This window comes from Lontra canadensis, unplaced genomic scaffold (assembly GCF_010015895.1).
Source record: "Lontra canadensis isolate GAN:19392208 unplaced genomic scaffold, GSC_riverotter_1.0 scaffold75, whole genome shotgun sequence".
NCBI lineage: Eukaryota > Metazoa > Chordata > Mammalia > Carnivora > Mustelidae > Lontra > Lontra canadensis.
The window spans coordinates 2,936,009-2,958,365 of NW_022631069.1; the positions used below are offsets into that span (position 1 = coordinate 2,936,009).

Consider the following 22,357-nt stretch of genomic DNA (forward strand, 5'->3'; position numbering starts at 1 on the left):
AGGTACGCAATCTTTTGTTTTAAAATTCCAGTACAGTTAGCGTACAGTGTTATCTTTGTTTTGGGTATACAATATAGTGATTTAACAATTCTACATATTACTCAGTTGTCCATCAATCATAAGTGTACTCTGAATCCCCATCACCTAATTCTCCCACCGCCCACCCACCTCTCCTGATAACCAGCTTGTTCTCTAGTTAAGAGTCTGTTTTTTGTTTGTTTTTCTTATTCATTCTTTCTTTGTGTTTTAAAGGTCCTAATTTTTAACTACTTACTCCTTCCTCAATAATGAGAGAGCAACCTAAGCTAAGAATTTATCCAAAATCACAGCAGACAATTCCTCTTAGAAACCCTTTACTGAACCCTGGGTGATAACACAACTTCCTTCCTTCCTTCAGTAACATACCGGTTTGAGGGTTATGTGGAGGATACCAAAACTGTTGGCCAGGAAACTTCATCTCTGTGTGGTTCCTTCTGCTCTCTTTTTAATGGAGTCTTCCATGGATGGATTTTCTGCTGGGCTCAGCTTTTATTTTGCATATTCGGTTTAGCTTCATTTACTGTGCTTCTGCCAACCATGTACGAATCATACCATTGCTTATGAGACTTCTGTCTGGCATAGGTGTTATTTGAATGCAGTCACCATGTTCAGTGTTAAAAATATGGTGGTGAACAAAACAGGCATGGTTCTGTGGGACGGATGTACACAGCAAGACAATTCAATCTAATGTAGGGGTTAAGCAACATTGCCTTTGAATGTTGTTGCCTTCAGGAGGGCAAAAAAACTCCCAAGAAAGTGCCTCCAATCTGTTCCACGAGTTAACCCCCCAAAAATAAAGTAACCTCCTTTACTCATGCCCTATGAATGTCTTGCTACTTTTTCAGAGAAGAGCAAAGAATTTCAAATACACTCTCAAGATCTTCCTTCAATCTCCTGATAATAAGATTTATCTCCGTAACTCCAAGGCAAGCTTTCCAGTTAAAGGTTAAGCCTCTTTACAAAATGGCACTTCTGCCCTTTCATAAATCTTCTTACTTAAAGGATTAGCTGAGGCATTTGGAGGTTCATATATACTGGTTCCCCATATTTCATCACCAGCCCTTCCTCTAAAAGTTCAATCTTCTCCCCTACAGTTTCTCATCTCCACATCTCTTTTTGGTTAAACTATTTCCTCCCTTCAAAATGACCTACCCGTCTGTATCGCCTCTTAGTATCTTACTCCTTTATAATAGCAATTCAATTCAAAGCACTCCATGAAAACTCCCTGATCTTTCTAAATAAACAGAAACTTCCTTTTCTCTGATGATCTCATATCATGTTGACTGTACACTAATGCCTTCTACTTTATAACATAATATTTGGGTAACTGCCATGTGTCATTCCACTGAATATCACAATCCAGCCCTGGCTTGTCCTCTGAAAGTAAAAAGTGAGTGAAATCTGTTGCATTTCTAAATACTAATAATGAAGCAGCAGAAAGAGAAATTAAGGAATCAATCCCATTTATAATTGCACCAAAAATAATAAGATACCTAGGAATAAGCCTAATCAGTAAGATCAAAGACCTATACTTTTAAAACTATAAAACACTGATGAAAGAAATTGAAGATGACCCAAGAAATGGAAAAACATTCCATCCTCATGGAATGGAAGAAAAAATATTGTTAAAATGTCTGTACTACCCAAAGCAATCTACACATTCAATGCAATCCCTATCAAAATCCAACAGCATTTTTCACAGAGCTAGGACAATCAATCCTAAAAATTTGTATGAAACCACAAAGACCCTGAATAGCCTAAGCAATGATGAAAAAGAAAAGCAAAGCTGGAGGCATCACAATTCCAGACTTCAAGTTATATTACAAAGCTGTAGTAATCAAAACAGTATGGTATTGGCATAAAAACAGACACACAGATCAACAGAACAGAAAAGAAAACCCAGAAATGTAGCCACAACTATATGGCCAATTAATCTTCCACAAAGAAGAAAAGAATATCCAGTGGAAAAAAGACAGTCTCTTCAACAAATGGTGTTGGGAAAACTGGACAGCTCATGCAAAAGAAAGAAACAGGGCCACTTTCTTATACCATATACAAAACTGAATTCTTTTTTTTATTATGTTAGTCACCATACAGTACATCATTAGTTTTTAGTTTTGATTTCATTGTTTATGTATAACAACCAGTGCTCCATGCAATCTGTGCTCAAAATGGGTTAAAGACCTAAATGTGAGACCTAAAACCATAAAAATCCTAGAAGAGAGCATAGGCAGTAACTTCTTTGACACACCTTCTTTCTAGATACATCTCCCAAGTCAAGGGAAACAAAAGCAAAATTAAACTATTGGCATATCACCAAGATAAAAAGCTTCTGCACAGCAAAGGAAATAATCAACAAAAATAAAAAGCAACCTATGGAATGGGAAAAGGTATTTGCAAATGACATGTGATAAAGGTTTAGTATCCAATATATAAAGAACTTCTAAAACTTGACATCCAAAAAATGAACAATCCAATTAAAAAATGGGCAAAAGACATGAATAGACATTTTTCCAAAGAAGACATACAGATGAAAAGATGCTCAACATCACTTAGCATCAGGGAAATGCAAATCAAAACTAAAATGAGATGTTACCTCACACCTGTCAGAATGGCTAAAATCAACACCACAAGAAACAAAAGGTGTAGACGAGAATGTAGAGAAAGGGGAAACCCTCATACACTATTGGTGGGAATGCAAACTGGTGCAGCCACTCTAGAAAACAGTATGGAAATTCCTCAAAAAGTTAAAAACAGAACTATCTTATGATCTAGCAATTGCACTACTGGGTATTTACCCAAAAAGCACAGAACTACTAATTCAAATTACTAAATCAAAATTACTAATTACTACTGTTTAGAGCAGCATTATCTACAATAGTTAAATTACGGAAACAGCTCCCCCCCACACACACACAATGGAATATTACTCAGCTGTAAAAAGGAATGAAATCTTGCCATTCACACAACATGGATGGAACCAGAGAGCATTATGCTCAGCGAAATAAGTCAGAGAAAACCAAATATGATGTGATTTTATTAATATGTGGAATCTAAGAAACAAAACCAACAAGCAAAGGGGGGAAAAAGAGAGAGAGGAAAACCAAGAAACAGAATCTCAACTACAGAAACAAAAAGCTGATGGTTACCAGAGGGGAGGTGAGTAGGGGGATGGGTTAAAATAGGCGACAGGAATTAAGGATATGTTGTGATGAATACCAGATTATGTTCTATGAAATCAGTATATGGTACACATGAAACTAACATTACACTGCATGCTAACTAACTGGAATTTAATAAATAAAAACTTAAATGACAGAAGCAGACTGATCCATTGTCAGGAGATAGACCCAGGTATGACCTTTTGATGTCCAATTTCCTTATCTATAAAACAAAGATAACATTTCCTTCATATCTATTTCATATGGATATTGTTAGAATAAGATCATGTTTATAAATGTAGCTGGTGCTAAATAATTTTTTGTGCTTCCTACTAAAAAAGAAAAAAATTTTAAAACTATGTGTTATCCACCCAAAATTTCTATAATATGTTGCTTAGGAGTGTACAGCAAAAATTTAAAAATTTAAATGCTATCCTTTACTGAATATATGATACATATATAAAAAGTATAAAAAGATACATAACAGATAAAACAAGAAAGTAAACAAGTGACACAAGGATATTTTTATTGTGCCTGATGGACAGAGCCCTAGAAATGCATAAATTATTAAAACTTACTTAAACAGAAAACAAATGATCTAACAATAACTTATTTAAGTGATAAAAGATATTAAATTAAAAGTATAAATACTTATTAAAAATGAAATTGTAGACCCAAGTAACTACCAGAAGATTCTATCAAGCATCTCAGAGGGGAAAGAAAAAAAAAAAACAAAAAACCTTTACAAACTCTTTGAGAGAAAAAGAAGAATCACTATCCAACATGTTTTGTTAAAGGAGAACAACCTAGCTAGAGGTTTAAAGGTTTAAAGTTTAAAGAAGTTTAAAGGTTTAAGGAGGTTGAAAAAGTCCTAGCAAGAGTATTAAAAAGTTCATACAAATCTCATGTATAAAAAAGATACAATGATCCCCCAAAAAATCAGCAAACAAAATCCAACAATATATAAAAAGAATAGTATAACATGGTCAAACTGGATTTATTCTTGAATACAATAATGGCTTCTCACTGGAAAACAATGTAAATGCCTGCAATAAAAAGATCTAGGAACAAAATTCTTATAAACATTTCAATAACTACAGAAAAATTGCTTGGAAAGAAGTTCAACAACATAAAATTTTTAAATAGACCTCTTAAAATATTAGACATATAGAAACGTCTTATAGTAACATCATATTTAATGGTTAAAAACTCACTTTCCACTAAGACAAGAGTATCTTTGGTCACCACTTCTTTTCAATACTGTGCTGTAAGTTCCAGCCAGTACAATAAGGGGGTGGGAGACAGAATGGATAAAACTAAAACCATCCTTATTCACAGATCAGATGATTTTATATGAAAAAAATACAAAATAATCTCAGATAAATTACTGATGTTAAGGAGAGAATTCAAATTCAGCAAGATTGCTGAATTCCGAATAAGTATAAGATTTTATTTATTTATTTGATGGACAGGGATCACAAGCAGGCAGAGAGGCAGATGGGGGTGGGGTGGGAGCAGGCTCCCTGCTGAGCAGAGAGCCAGATGTGGGGCTCAATCCCAGGATCCAGGATCACGACCGGAGCCGAGGGCAGAGGCTTTAACCCACTGAGCCACCCAGGCACCCCTGAATCCAGAATAAGTTTACAAAACAACTATATTCTATATTCTAGCAGTAAAGAATAAAAATTTATAAATACCATTTTATAGCATTTTTTAAAAGGTTTTATTTGAGAGAAAGAGCAAGAACAAGCAGGGGGGAGGGGCAGAGGCAGAGAGAGAATCTCAACCAGACTCCACTCTGAGAATGGAGCCTCACATGGAGTTTGCTCTCAGGACCATTAGATCATGACCTGAGCTGAAATCAACAGCTGGACACTCAAATGACTGAGCCACCCAGATGCCCCTACAGCACTTTTAATAACGAAGAATCTATGCATAAACTAACAAAATTTTTCTAATTTCTGCTCTCACTGTGACCCCTGAAATCTACTAATGACTGAACTAGTCTCTCCTGCAGAAAAAAAGTTATAACCTCTGAACAAAATACAAAATGACAACGGCCTAAAGTCCCTGAAGAATAAACAAAAGTGGTCAGATTCCAAGGACAGTGGAAACTAGCAAAAACAGGCTAGCATGAGATTAAGTTTCACACTTTCTCATAGCTCTTATCCCAAAGTCTAAAGCCCATATAGGCAGAAGAGTGAAAATCTGATAGAAAACTCGTGTCTTAAAGAATCAGACACCAGTTTTTGCAGCAATTACAGCTACTAAAAAAAGAAGGAAGAAAAAGTCCTGAGGAAGAGAGCGAGCAAGAGAAAGGAAGCCTCTAGTTCTGTAATATGAAGTCTTTGTCTCTGGCTGCCAAGTGAATTGTTAATGCTTGCAAACAGACTCAAAGCAAACCAGTTAAAGATAAAGAAATGAAATGAGACACTGTTTGACATTTGAATCCAACTAAGAAGTAAAATGATTACTTAATCTCAATCTCTCTCTCTCTCTCTCTCTCTCACAGACACACACACACCCCCCTGTGAAAATTGTAACAGATTCCAGAATTTCCACAACAGAATTTTCAGAATATCCAGGATTAATCAAAATGTTACCTAGCCTCAAGTGAAAAGATAACCAACCAAGACTAATTCCAAGATTACCCAGGTATTAGAAATACTAAGACTTTAAGCCAGATATTCTAATTAAACTTCATGAAATAGAGAAAATGTGTTCACAGTGAATGAAAAGACAAAATCTCTATCTCAGAATGAGAGAGCATCAGATCAAAATTCTAAAGATTCTGCTAAATGGGCTTAAGAGCAGATTAGATTCCAGCAACATTAAGAGTCAGTGAACATGAAGATAGATTAACGGAAATTACTCAGTCTGAAGAAAACAAGAAAAAAAAAAAAGACTGAAAAATATAAACAAAGGCTTCAGGTACCTGTGAGATAGGAATACAAATTCTGAAATACAAGTAAATGAAATTCAGAAGGAGATGAAGAATAGGGCAGGAAAAAACATTTGAAGAATTAATGGCCGAAATTTTACCACTGTATGTATGTAATGAAAGACCAAAACATTCAGATTCAACATGCTCATCAGCAAAGCCTAAGGAGGACACAAAAGAAACAACAACAAAAAGGAACTTTCCTTTTTGAGGAAACACTAAGAGGCATATTTTAGTCAAAACACTGAAAACCAAGAAAAAAGAAAAAAAACCCTTAAAAGTATTCAGAAGGGAAAAAAGACAATATGTATACACACACACACAGAGGACAAAAATCATTTAAATTCTGACTTATTAGAAACAATGGAAAACAGATGAGAGAAAAACGTTTTTAAAGTGTAGAAAGAAAAATTCACCAATCAAAAGTTTAACATTCATTTAAAAAAAATTCTTTGAGAATAAATGCAAAGTAAAAACTTCTCAAAGAATACAGTGAGAATTCACCCCTATAGATGAGCACTACAAAGAAATGCTAACTAAAGTTCTTTAGGCTGAAATGAAGTGGTATCAGATTAAAGGTCAGATCTACAAAGAGAAATGAAGAGCACTGGTTAATCCCCTCCATTCTATAAAGTAAATAGATCTATTTAAACTAATATTTTAACAATGTATTTTGAGATTTAGAGTGTATTAAATGCAATTCACTTCACAACTATGGCATAGAAAGGATGGGAGAGAGGATAAAAATGGACAAATATAGCTGAAATATTACTGCACATAAGTAGTACAATATTAACTGTTAAATGGAAAATTAATTAAGTACGGTGTGATTTCTATAGCAACCACTCCAAAAATGTATTAAATAAGAACACTAAAAAATAAACCAAAAGAGAATTCTAAAACATTTACCAATTCAAAAATTAGGACAGAAGAAACGAAGGAAGGGAAAACAGAGAATTTAAATCAGATTGCATCAATAACTACATGTTAATGGTCTAGTATTTTCATACTGGCAAAATCCAATTCATGCTGTCTCCAAAAGGACTAAAACTATGATACAGTTAGGTTGAAAATTAAAAGGATACACCAAAAAAGTAGTAACCATAAGAATGGGGGAGTAGCTATATTAGCATCTGATCAAACAAACTCCCAAGTAAAAATATTACCAGAGATGAAGAGGGGCACATCATAATGATAAAAGGGTAAAGTCATCAGAAAGATGTATCATAAACATGTAAGTACCAAAAGGTAAAGCCTCAAAATATAGGAAGCAAAAACCTGACAGAAATAAAGAGTAAAGTAGACAACTCCACAATCACAATTGGAAATAGTTTAATACTTCATCTCAGCAACTCATAAAAAAGTACATCATTAACTTCATTAAGTTAAAGTAATTAAAAATCAGGAAAGACAGATAGCTAAACACCATCATCAACTAGCTTAACCTAATATTTATAAAACATTACCCCACCAACTGCAAAATACAGATTCAAGTGTATTTGCCAAAAAAGACCACAAGCTGAGCCATAAACAAGCACAAGAGGTCTAAATTGATTTAAATTATACAGAGTATCCTTTATGATCACAAATTAAATTAGAAATCAAAACAATAAGATATCTAAGGAACGTCTGGGTGGCTCAGTTGGTTAAGCACCTGCCTTTAGCTCAGGTCAGGATCTCAGGGTCCTGGGAATGAGCCCCATGTTGGGCTCCCCGCTCAGCAGGGAGTATGCTTCTCCACATTCCTTCTGCCCCTGCCCTTATACACATGCATACATACTCTCTCTCAAATAAATAAAATCTTTAAAAAAAAAAGATAGCTAAGCTATCTTCCTGTTTCTAAAATTTGGCAAACTAAACAACACAATTAAAAATAAGTGATTTTCATAGAAGATAGCCTAAGGAAATTTATAAAGTTTTTTAACTGAGTAATAATGAAAAAAAAAATTAAAATACCTGGGTCATTAGAGGGAAATTTACAGTTTTAAAATTCTTATAGGAAAAGAAAACAACAGATAAACAAATAAGTAAAATTCTTTTTTTTTTAAATAAGTAAAATTCTTATAGGAAAAAAAAGCTTACTAGAAAAAAAGAAAAATATAAAAATCAAAGAGTTCCAATGTAAAAAGCTTTTTAAAAAGAGCTAAATAACTCTAAGTAAGGAAAAGGAAGGAAAAAGTAAAAATAATGAAACAGAAAACTAACAGAGTTAATGTTACTAAATGCGGCTAAAGACAAACGTTAGTTCTTTGAAAAGATTAACAAAATCAATAAATGCCTACCTAGATTGATAAAAAGAGAAAACAAATTACCAGTATCAGGAATGAAAGAGGGATTATCACTACAAAGCCTAGAAAATGAGAGGCATAAGAAAGTAATATGTATAATTGCACATCGAGAAGTTTTATAACTTCCATGAAATGGAGAAATTCCTTAAGAATACTATCAACTAAACTTGATACAAAATGTAAATAAAATTTGAATACCCATATATACATATATATTATATGTATATATATGAAAGTTGAATTTGCTATTAAAAACCTTCCCACAAAGCAAATTTTCAGCCCAGGTAGTTGCTTAGGTAAATCTATCAAACATTTAAGAAGTAACACTAATACAACACAAATGCTTTCAGAAAATAAAGAAGATTATTTTCCACTTCATTTTATGAAGGCAGGTAACTCTAATACCAAATACGGCTAAATATAAAGAACATAATACATTATGGCCAAGTATTATCCCAGGAATTCAAAGTTGATTTAATATTTGAAAATCTAACAAGTAATTTGCCACATTAACAGAACAAAGGTGAAAAATGTTATCATCTCTACAGATGAAGAAAAGGAGTATGTGGCAACATTCAACATCCATTCATGACAAAAACTTAAGTGAAATAGGGAGAGAGCCGAACATCTTGAACCTGGCAAAGGCAACTGATGAAACATCTACAGCTAACACCATACTTGATGAAATTTTCTGTAAAAAGCATATTATAAAAACCTTTAACGGAAATCCAGAAGACTTATAAAAAACAGATGGAGACAATCTTTTTAACAAAAATTATAAACCCAAAAGTTATAAAAGATTTGAATATATAAAAATTTAAAACGTATGAATAAAAAATTATAAATAAAGCAAAAAAGTACATTTAAATGTCCAATATATTTATGAAAAGGATGTTCAAATTCGCTAACCAGAAAATACAAGTGAAGATAATAATGAGTAACACTTCAGAGTTATCAATCTATCAAAAATTAAAAAGAACTTAAAACACCTACAGACATTTAGGTATCTTACACATTATAGGTAGAAATATGATGAAATAAAGTGTTTTTGGACAACATTTTGGGAATACTATTAAACATAAAATGCATATACCCTTTGATCCAGCAATCCCACACTTGAGAATAAAAAGACACACACAGTCTCTGATCCAGCAATCATATTCTTGAGAATCATTTTCAGAGAAAAATCCCCATTATACAAGGACATATTTAATAGGATACTATTGTAACAATGTTTATGGTAGCAAAATAACAAACATCATTGATATGGAAATGATGGAATAAATTACAGTATAAACTACATATAGCATTATAACCAATGTATTACAGTATGTTTCACTATGTAGTCATTGCAAAGACTGATTCAGATCTGTATCAGATGATATGGAAGAGTACTTCCAAGAAATACTAATGAGAAATAACTTAAGAAAAATAAGAGGCATAAAAACAAGCATCCAAAAAACCCATTCAGAATTTTAAAAGCTGCACCAGAACATGCTTGTGTTTCTGTATGCTGTATCATATTATAGAAGATAAATATGCCTGGTTGTTAACATGGGTTGGCTTTCAGGCAGCAAGAGAGGAGGAAAGTCTATGTGTAAGACATCGGCAGACCTCAACAAAAGAGAAAGAAAAAAAAACTCTGAAAAAATAGGTAAATAATTACATTTATGATCTAGAAACTAGATATGTATTTGTATGAATACATATGAAGAAGCTAAATGAAAATTAAATTTATAGAAATGTTCAAGACAAGACTGTTGAATACCTTTCTACTTTCATCTCAATCTGGGTTTGAAGTTTTGTGATGTAAGCTAGATTTTTTTCTTCCACAGAGACAAAAAGAAGAAGTCCTGCATCCTTTCTTCATCTCAGAATTAAATTTTAAATTAAATTTTTCTTTAAGATTTTATTTATTTATTTGAAAGAGATCGCAAGTAGGCAGAGAGGCAGGCAGAGAGAGAGAAAGGGAAGCAGGCTCCCTGCTGGGCAGAGAGCCTGATACGGGGCTAGATCCCAGGACCCTGGGATCATGACCTGAGCCGAAGGCAGAGGCTTTAACCCACTGAGCCACCCAGATGCCCCTAAGTTAAATTTCTTATGTAAGAAAGTTACAGGAGTCTGGCAATGGTACTGAAGGAAACATCAGAAAATCTGTCATAAAACTAAGAATGAGAACAGGTACATTTACATCATTTGGCCATTTCCTTTTGTGCAGGTTGCTCTGGAACTCCAGCCAACTTATTCCCCTCACAAGGAGGTAATTTATATTACATATAGTGCATGAAACTGGAGAAGAGTAAAGTTAAATTTAATGTTCAGTATTAAATACTAATTTCTCAGTGGAAATCTAAACTCTATAACTCTCCATTACAAAGAAGTAACTAAAATAGATTAGTTTTTCAGATAAGGCTGTCACAGAATCACAGCTCCAAAAAAATAAATTCTCCTAACTTTCATTCTAAAGGGCCTGTGGGTAAGGAGAACAAGAGTCAAATTTTCATGTAATTCCCAAGCTCTAACATTAAGAGCAATAATAAATTTCATTTGGAGAGAAACCAAAGTGGCAAAAATTTCTGTCAGCATAAATTATTTCAATGCAAGTTAAATATGTTGACATTATTCAATTTTTTAAATATTAATTGTATACCTTTGCATGATTCATAAAGTTAACCTAAAATTTTTTTCATCTAAGTGAAAACTGTTTTCTATCAGAATGAAACAAAGTGCAAAGAATGCTGAGTTCACTTTGAACATCAATAGTACAAATACCATAATAGGGACCCTATAGTCAACATCATGAATTAGGTCTTTATCGTTCAGCAATAGGAAGCCCTGATTTTAATGCATATTTATGTTCCATTTTGACTTAGAAGATCAACAGATAGTGTACAAAAAATTAGAGAGGGAAAGCACTCTGAATCCATTATAGCACAAAATGGAAATGAATAAGCAAATTAAACAAACAGGTGAGGAAAAGAAATAGCCTTGGAGAAACTGGAATAGAGTTATGGCAAGTGAACTGTGAAAAAGTAAAGCACTCGAAAAAAAAGAAAAAAGAAGGCTTTAAAGAAATATATTTCTGCATATACAGAAAGAGAAAAACAACTTAAGTCTTAGAAAGTATGGTGGCAGAAGATTGTTAGAAATTTCTAACATTAAGTTAATCTAATTCTTTAAGAACAGGAATAAAAAATTTACCTTTTCAGATTCACCATTGCCCAAGGAATCCCAGTAGGCGTGTTGAAGGCAGGAAGGAGTTTCTCAGCCAGTTGAACTGCTTTAATCTTGAATATCTGAGATGAAAACATAAAAACATTTTTTATAAAAAAAAAAATTAGAGCCACCCATTCATAAATTATAGCCATTATCATCTGCTGATCTCTCACAGGTTGCACACTAATAGGGAAGAAGTCCAAGGGGGAATAATGGCATCTCTTTCATACCATGGAGCATACAGCAATCAGAGAAGATGTTTGTAAACTAGATACTGAGGAAAACTACCAGTGTATAATATCCTGAAATTATAATTACTGAAAGGGAAGGATATGGTTTTGGTGTTAACATTACCTGTATTTTCAGATGGCAAAAGTCTTAGAGAAAATATCAGGTTATAAAATATCCATACAAAGGTATTTAAGCTTAGTAGAAATATTAAAACAAAAAGATGCAACCAATGTGGATAAATGTTCTTGAGCCTGGGTGGCTCAGTGGGTTAAAGCCTCTGCCTTCAGCTCAGGTCATGATCCCAGGGGTCTGGGATCGAGCCCCGCATCGGGCTCTCCGCTCAGCAGGGAGCCTGCTTCCTCCTCTCTGTCTGCCTCTCTGCCTACTTGTGATCTCCATCTCTGTTACATAAATAAATAAAATCTTAAAAAAAAAAAAAAAGAAAAGGTTTCAGTTCGCATTCCAAATTTACTTGGAGAGTAATAAATGCTTCACCCCTCAGTCCTAATTACTGTTATTCTGGGTACCAAAACAATAAATTTCCTTAATATCAGTGATTTCCAAACTTTTAAAATCATGTACTACCACCAAAATATACATAGTAAAATTTCTAATATTCTTGGAATGCCCAGAGAGATCACTTTGGAGACCTTCGACATAGAGGCTCCAAACTGAGACTGGGTCATAATATCCAATTAGGAAAAGGAGTATGTTCTCCTATATGCTTCAAGCCTATCTGTTCTCCAGTTGATTCCAAACTGATCAGATACTTAAGCTCCCATCACTTCACTGCAGTCAAATGTTTTTGATAATATATGAGATCCTTCAAATAAGTAAGTAGTTGATGGTCTGGAATGGATCAAAGTTCTACACTGAAGTTACACTGAACAAAGCACCCCAACATTACTGGGGGTTGAAGGTATTAGAAATATGTGCAAGCTGACAAAGAAATATGACATTAAGATGTTTTGCAAGGTTCCTTAAATGAAGCAAAACCTCTTTGCACAACTTTTAATTAGATATTCTCATACATCAACAATTTACCATTTCCTTGAATACCTATTTTGGCACAAAAGTCTCAATGAAAAATGTAACAATTTAAGGTTAAAGTTTTAATAATTTTCTCATATTCATTTCATTAATTCAGAAAAGCAAATATAAACTGTTCTCTTTATATTAACATTTATATGTTACAAAAGTCAAGTTACATTATATAGTGAACAGCAGTACTGCTTATGTTTACCATGAAGATGAAAGGACTAAGGTCTTACCTAATATTAATACTATGGATTTATTAATCACATATTTTTATATTACATATTTTCTACATATAAAAACTGATAGTCAAAATGGTAAAATGACTTACAAACATAAACATTTTCTAAGTAGAAAGCATTCTCATTTCACTTCTAGGAGTAAATTTCCCAAATATAGTTTCTGATTTTCACCTTCTTTGCACTGTTAGTAACAGATAACATATATAGTAACCAGTTATAATACACAACACCCCCAAACCCTAATATTAATATCACCGAGAACAATTTCCTTATATAGTGTACTTGTCTTAATTTCTTCACAAAGATACAAATTCTTCAATGTTAAATAAATCACTGCCCTACATAACCTATTTTCAGAAACATATTTTGGAGGCAATAGCAACAGCTAATTTAAAACACATTATTTTTTGGCATGCAAAATCCAAAATGTATCAAAGCAAGAAAATAAGTCTCTTTTCCAGTCCTATTTCTCAACCACACAGTTCCTTCGACAATACAAACAGCTTCAGGTTCTTAAATATCTAAGTAAATATTTTGTGCTAAATCAGTTCCACAATGTGCATGGCTCCTAGCCTTGTCACATCAAATCCTCATTTTCTGACCCTCCCAGAAGTGGAAATCCTGTTACAGTTTACACACACACACACACACACACACACACACAGTTTTTGTCTTTGTCTTTCTCAAACATGGTATAGTACGTGCTCTATTCTGAACTTGCTTCTTTCACTTCATGGTACCGTGGAGATCTTTCCAAATCTGTCCACTAAAGTAACAACCTTTTCTTTAGTGGCTGCAGAATTTCTCTTTGTATGGATATACTGGAATTTATTTAGTCAGTCCCCTATGTGACAGATATGTGTCTCCAAACTATGTGACTATATAAGATAAATTCCAAAATGGGAAATGAAGTATCAATTGGTGTATTCATTTGTAATTTCAACAGTCAGTGCCAATTTGCCTTCCATGCGTTTTACTAATTTATATTCTTACCTGGAAATATGAGTAGCCATTTCCCTGTGTTCTTGTTAACACAAAAGTTAGCAATTTTAATTGCCGCCTATCTCATACAGTCCCCAATTTACAATGGCCCAACCAAATGATGGACACCTCACAATTTTTCGGCTTTACAATGGTGTGAAAGTGATATGCATTCAGTAGAAACCAACTATAAATTTTTATCTTTTCCCAGGCTAGAGAAATGTCGTGGATACTCCCTCATGATACTGGGCATAGGCAGTGAACCACAGGTCCTGGTCAGCCATGGGATCACGAAAGTAAACAACCAATATACTTCCAACCATTCTGTACCAGACAGCCATTCTGTCTTTCACTTTCAGTATAGGATTCAATAAACTACAGCAGATATTCAGCACTTTATTATAAAGTAGGCTTTGTGTTATGATTTTGCACAACTGTAGTCTAATGGAAGTGTTCTGATCACATTTCAGGTAGACTAGGCTAAGCTACACTGCTCAGTAGATTAAGTGTATTAAGTGCATTTTCAATTTACAATATTTTCAACTTTTGATGGGTTTATCAGGATGTAACCCGGTTGTAAATCAAGGAAGATCTGTAGTTGAAAAAGGAGACTGGTGTCATTTTTATTTTCATTTCCTTTATTAAAAATGCAGTAGATAACTCAACACCCATTTCAAGCACACCTTCAAACACTGTAGAGGATGGAAAACTACATAACATTTCCCTGAGTCCACTCCACCTACGGTTCAACATATGGCAAAGCCACTGCCGAGCATACTTAAATATGCAGCATTTGGAAGGAAGAAGTAAGCTATCTGAGGCAGTGGCCTTGCAAGCAACATGGTGAAGGCATCTGACTCTTCTGTGGTGGCTCTAACTGAAGTTCTCGTGACTGGTCCGCATCTTCATAGAGACCATGGATGAGATACAAGGTATGGCATGCTTGGGCATTTCTCCTGACTGTATGGTTCTAAGGTATATAACAAAAAAGTGTTTCATGTCCTGGCCCGCCCCAAGATTCAGTTAACTATCAGTACCCTGTAATAAACCACTAGGTAAAACAGATTCTGCCAATTTTACTGTAATTCCTAATGGATAAGATAATGAGAGTAACTCAATTATTCATGTTTAAGAGGCTCAATTGTATTAAGACTCTACAACATTTCACTTATTCACAGAAAAAACTTTTATGTGTTCAATGTACATTATGTAAAATCTCCCAGTTATTTTTACCAGAAAATAATGGTAGGCAATGGAACTAAAACTAGTTCTAGGTTTAGAAGAATTAATACTGGAAGAACTATTCCTAGGTGTGGAAGAATCAGAAGAAACGGTTAAACAGATACAATGTGGCAAAATTAAAGAGCTTTAAAATAAAACTGATGAAACTTAAAGTAACATAGCCGAAAACACAGAGAACCACTGTAGATTCTTGAGGAAGTAACTAATATTAGAATCCATGGGTGCCAGCAAAGTAAGTCAACAAAACCAAAAGACAATTGACAGAATAGGAGGAAGTATTTGCAAATGACATATCAGATAAAGGGCTAGTATCCAAAATCTATGAAGAATTTATCAAACTCAACACCCAAAGAATAATCCAATCAAGAAATGGGCAGAAGACATGAATAGACATTTCTCCAAAGATATCCAAATGGCCAACAGACACAGGAAAAGATGCTCAACTTCACTCAGCATCAGGGAAATGCAATCAAAACCACAGTGAGATACCACCTCATACCAGTTAGAATGGCTAAAATCAACCAGTCAGGAAATGACAGATGTTGATGAGGATGCAGAGAAAGGGGAAACCAACTACACTGTTGGTGGGAATGCAGGCTGGAGCAGTCACTCTGGAAAATAGCACAGAAGTTCCTCAAGAAGTTGAAAATAGACCTATCCTACAACCCAGCAATTGCAATACTGGGTATTTACCCCAAAGATACAAATGCAGTGATCTGATGGGGTACGTGCACCCCAGTGTTTAAAGCAGCAATGTCCAATAACCAAACTATGGAAAGAGCCTAGATGTCCATCAACAGATGAATGGATAAATAGATATGGAGTGAGTGTGTGTGTGTGTGTGTGTGTGTGTGTGAGTGTGAGAGAGAGAGAGAGAGAGAGAGGGAGGGAGGGAGATGGAATATTACGCAGCCATCAAAAAGGGGAATCTTGCTATTTGCAGTGATGTGGATAGAATGAGAGAGTATTATACTAAGCGAAATAAGTCAATCAGAGATAAGACAATTTATCACATGATCTCACTCTAGTGGAATTTAAGAAACAAAACAGAGAATCATAAGGGAAGAGAGGAAAAAATAACACAAGATAAAATCAAAGAGGGAGACAAACTATAAGAGACTCTTAATCACCGGAAACAAACTGAGGCTTGCTTGAGGGGAAGGAAGTGGGGGGATGGGGCAACTGGGTGATGGCCATTAAGGAGGGCATGTGATGTAATGAGCGCTGCGTATTATACTAGCCTGATAAATCACTGACCTCTATCTCTGAAACCAATAATACAGTTTATGTTAATTAAGTGAATTTAAATTTTTTTTAAAAAGAACCATGGATGCTTTTGGTTTCTTTATTGAATTAAATTATTAATGTAATACTCCCAACAGCCTGTTTTCAACCTAGCAGAGAATATAGAAGTGAAGAGTTCAGAATGCCCAAATGACTCCCCATCTCACTCAGAGGAGAAGTCCCTTAAGAGGCTATAAATCTTCACAAGCGATGAACCTCTACGACTTCTATGCCTCACTCTCTCCTTTTTTTCCCTTCCAACAACTACTTCAGCCCTACTAATTATTTTAGTTGTTTTCTAACAATGCCAGTTATGCTTTTGCGCTTTGCTTCAGTGGCTTTTCGTCTGCTGTTCCTTTCAACTAAATGCTCTTAGAAAAAGGCTCTCTCTTCTCCTTCAGGAGAAGCCATTCTCATGGCCCTCTCTTATCTCCTTCAGGTCCCTATACAAATGTAAACCTTGCACATACTCCCTGACCATCTTATTTGAAATTAAAGCCTCTTGATCCCCTTCCATGCTCTACTTCTCTCCTTACCGCTTCTCAGTAACAGTGCATGTGCGTGTATGTGGGCTCTCACATATCTACTCCGTTCATTGCCTGTTGAATGCTTGAGATTTATAATAAACAAGTAACTATCTTATTTCTCTTCCATACCAACTTCATATGCCCAAAATACCTGACATTAACATGCAAAGGTTTTAAGACTTTCAAGATATTCTACAGAAAGCTTGGGATGATAACAATGATGATAATGACATACACATATATTAACTGATTTAATTCTCACAACAACCCAATGAGATAAATACCATTCCTCCCATTTTACAGAGTAGGAAACTGAGGTTTAACACAAGTAAGTTCATTTGCCCAAGGTCACATAACCAGTCAATGGTAAGCCTGAATTTAATCCTAGACAGTCTAGCTCCAGAGTGCATGATCTTGCTTGACAATTTCACTAATTAGATAAAGACAGAGATTACTGACATCTTGATATAGACACAAATGTCGACAAAGACCTTCCTACACCTCTCATTATTTAATCTTACTTTTTGTAGTCAACAATTAAATTCCTCAAGGTATTTGACTAATTCATTGCACATCTCTTTGCCCTGTATCTTACATCCCCCCTTTTGAATGACAGTTTGGCTAATATAAAAATCTGAGTTCGCAGTTATTTTATCTTTGCGATCTAAGGATATCACTCTAGCATCTTCAGGTGTCTATTGCTACTGGCCACTCTGCTGTCAGCTGTCATCCTTCTGTAACTAATCAGACCTTTCTCTTTAGAAGCCTTAATATTTCCTCCTTATTCTTGATATCTTTTCAAATATTGATTCGCTATCATTTATTCCATTAAACTCGTCTAACACTTCTAAACATTCTTTGAAACCTCTCATTATTTTATATCTCTCAACTCTTTTCCTTAATTTCTCTTTTTGACTCTCTACATTGCATTCTGGATGAATTTTCATCATCACCATGAACATCCTTAAAGGCTAGACAGGTGTTCATCAGGATCAAGTGAAGGTTACTACAAAACTGCAGGTTAACATATTCGCACACACCCCTCCCTCAAAATGAGCCTGCAAACAGTATCTAAACTCATAATGAAATGTAAGATTTATTCTATTTACAAACTAACAAGTTAGCATACTACATTTTCAGGAATACCCATAGAGTCATAAGTATCTCTGACTAGTGGGTCAGAGACCAGAGGACTATTTTATTCATGGCAAAGTATCAGCCAAAGATTTGAGTTAATCTACACTGCCTGTACTTGCCCCACCTGCACCCCCACCTAAATCTCAGGAGAGATGATTCAAAGAGTCCGTGGTGGATTCCTGCACACATGGTGGGTTGTGTTGCAGAAAAAGAACATTGAGCTTAGAGAATCTCTTTTACAGTAAGTGAAAGCAAGCCCATTTGAGGACCTTAATTCATCCCTGCAAGTATAACCCTAATGACCTAAGTAAAGAGCAGTCAAGGCCTTGTACCCTTGGTATTCCTGGCAGAAGTGTGCAGGGACACAGGCACTATGGTGTTTTGCTTTCCTAACCCTTCACATCAGCAGCAGCACTGCCTTCCTGTAGCAGCAGCTAAATCTACTTTTTTCTGATGCTAGCAGAACCAGCTTCATGACCCTCAGCCCTCACTGGAAAGATAGCAGCAAGAGCACCAACCTGCCAGCACACTTTCATCAGAGGTCTGAATTTCAGCACTGCTTAGCCCTTCCTCTTACAGTTTCTAACATTTAGTCCTTAAAAACTAATCCCCATGTTCCCTCAACCCTGGTTGCTTCCTGTAGGAGGTACCTCCATGATACTTCAGAATATTCTTTTTAATCTAGCACTTACCTAGTGACTTTGTGCTTAGTTAATAATCTGTATATTAAATTCTCTCTGTTCAAATATTGGCATGGTTTGTCTCTTAACTGGATCCTGATGGATAAAAAATAATCCATATTTTGTTACATATTTAAAAAGAAGGAAAATAAAAATAAGGAAAATGAAAATTCTTAAAATCATACACAGTTCCTATATTCTGAACCAAATAGTATGATGATATATTTCCATCCTTCTTGCTCTAAGAACATACAATTGCTAAGTAGATTTTTATTCTGTCTTTTCCTGCTACTAACATAATAACATAAGTATCTTTGCAATTTTCACAAAACTGTCCAATTTATTGTATCCATTTCCTCTCCTCCCACTCACTCCTCATCCTATTCCAACATGGCTTCTGTCCCCCTCATTTCATTGAACTACATCTTGCTAATGATTAGTCACACACTTGAGCACAGATCATTATGATGAGGGAGCAGAAGGCTGGCTGAGGACAAAGCAAAAGCTGGCACCTTGCACCCCCTCTCCACTAGCTCCCCTCGGTAATATGTGTGACATTCCTCAGACACCCCTGGCTGCCCTAAAAGAAAAACAAATGGTTAACTTGCAGAGATCACAATCCCGCAAGACAGGAGTCTCCCTTGGTTTACAAATGTCCTACTTATTTACAACAAAGAAGCTATCTTATCAATAGCCCAACTTCCAGAGACAAGTAACTCAGTTCCTCAAGCCCTAACATCGCCCTCCCCTCCATAAAACTGAATGAGGCTGAGGCGGAAGAAAATGGAAATAAAGTTAAACCTAAATCTCACTAACAAGGATGCTTGATAGAAGAAATGTGACATTCCACCAGGAAACTCCCAATTGTCTCCATGTTGGTGCCTCATTAGAGGGAAGAACGGCCTTGGCTTGACAATAACCAGGCCTCCAATATCCTGACAGTCTTCTTTACCCTGATAGCCCTTCTGAACACCCCCTTTGTCCTCACCTACCGCCTAGTCCACCCCTACCCTGCCGTTAAAAACTCTGACCATAATCTGGTTAAGGGTCCAAGTCCCTACTCCACGAGTCGGGTATACATGGGCCCAAGTTTAAGCTTGTCAAATAAACCCTCGTGTGACTGCATCAGTGTTGGCTCCTTGGTGGTCTCTCAGACATGAAAACTCGGGTACAACAATTACTGACCAGTTCCTTCTTAAAATACTTCCTTCCCTTGTGTTCAGTAATCCCAAAATCTCCCTACCTCCTTCACTGACTCATCCTCCTTATATCTGACCTTTAATGCTGTGTTCCTCCAGGCTTGATTCCTACCTCTTACTATCTTCCTATCCTAAATTGTCTCCCTGAGCAACTTCACATGTGCTTGCTTTCAATTATCAGGTACACAGCAGCTGACTCCCACATTTATATTTCACATCAAGACTTCTCCAATAAGCACCAGCTCCGTTACATCTGTTTACTACCTACTTCCACAAAAATATAGCAAAATCCCCTCAAACTCAAAATACTTATAATGAATTGATGATCTTCCACTCCCAATTCAATGTTATTAAAGTGCTCAATTTCTAATACTGTCCTGCCATCAGTACCAAAACCCTGAAACTGGAGATGGGACCAAGTCCTCCTCCTGCCTCATAACCCCTTACAAAGTATCTCCCAATCCTTTGGAATTTACCTCCCAAATCTCCTGAAATCCTTTAATCTCTCATTTCTACAACATCTGCATCCAAGCTGCCATTTTTCTTGCCCCAAGTAGTGCAATGGCTAACTAACTAGATGAACAGAATATATACACACACGCAGGCAAGCAGGCACATACACTCTCCACACTACAACTATAGGTCTATAATTTGCTTTTGTCATGGAATATACCAATATTTATATACAATACCAAATATACCAATATTTTTCCTAGATAAAATATATCAAACTTAGGTTCACAGATGTATAAGTGAGAGATGAATTAATTTATTCAAACATTCCACTCTAGATGAATATTCAGGTCTTCTCAAATACTGGCTACTAAAAACACTATTGGCAAAAAAGTATCTTTCTAAATACTTCTTAAGAATCCACGTTGTTACTTTCAGATAATATATCCCTAGAGGCAGGTTACTGGGTCAAAGGGAATTTTACATATTAAATGTTTTCTTGACACCACCAATTATTCTCCAAAAGGTTGTCTCATTTGTATTCCCTCCAACAGCTTATCACACATTTGTTAAAATTTAAACTACACATTTAAATACATCCTATTTAAAGTGAATGCACTTTATTGTATGCAAAATAGCCTAAGCAGAGTTGCTTAAAATAACCTTTGAGCTGGGCCTTGAAGTTCTTTATCAGACAGAGAATGTGGAAGGGTCTATTTTAGGCAGAAAATTATGGTAGAGGTCTATAAACATGCAGGAAATAAAACAATGTGGTCTAAATACAGTTTCATGTATGCAGAATTTCGAGCTTCTCCTCTGTGGATCCCTCCTATACTGGATTTCACTTCTAATTTCTAGCTTCTGTGTTAGCTCCAAACTCTGTCTTCTGATCTGAAAAACCAATAATCATAACTATAATTAACTATGACTGGTACCAGTTATAACTTTAAACAGGTAAGAATGTGTACAGATGTAGCGATGAACTCACACATTTAATAGGAAAATGTTGGAGAGTGCATTTAAAAATGTTATCTGAGAGGTACCTGGGTGGCTTAGTCGTTAAGTGTCTGCCTGCAGCTCAGGTCAGGATTCTGGGGTCCTGGGATAGAGTCCCACCTTCAGGCTCCCTGCTCTGCAGGGAGCCTGCATCTCCCCTTCCCACTCCCTGTGCTTGTGTTCCCTCTCTCGCTGTGTCTCTCTCTGTCAAATTAATAAAATCATAAACATTTATAACATGTATATAACATGTATATAAATGTGTGCATGTATATATATAAATATAAATAAATTAAATATATTTCTATATAAATATATACATATAAATATAAATATACATTTATATACATATACATATAAACATATATACATATACATATAAATATAAATATAAATGTTATCTGAGTCAGTAAAGCAGTAAAGCTTCTTCTGCCCAATTACCAGCATACCTCTAGAGAATGAAGAGGTTGAACCGTCAATGGAAATAGCAGCAATTTATGGAGAAGTATCAGGTTTTCCAAAAATAAAATGAAAATTAGTGCAGTAAGGGCAATAATAACTGATATTTGAACCAGGAAATATCTGGGTCAAAAAGACTATTCTATTTGTCTTAGAAAATATACCTGAACTGATTCAGAAACAATCTTACACTACAGGCAACAGAATACATTTGTGTTTAATAAAGAAAGATTTTGTTGTTGTTGC

At 35.2% G+C, this 22,357-nt stretch overlaps 1 protein-coding gene across 1 annotated transcript in view; it reads right to left on the bottom strand.

Annotated features, from left to right (window-relative positions):
* Nucleotides 1-22,357, bottom strand: part of MAN1A2 (mannosidase alpha class 1A member 2) — a 182,391-nt gene that overhangs the window by 76,844 nt on the left and 83,190 nt on the right. The window contains exon 6 of the mRNA XM_032881268.1: nucleotides 11,631-11,725. Coding sequence (XP_032737159.1) covers nucleotides 11,631-11,725 — 95 coding nt within the window. The remainder of the gene's footprint in view (nucleotides 1-11,630; nucleotides 11,726-22,357) is intronic.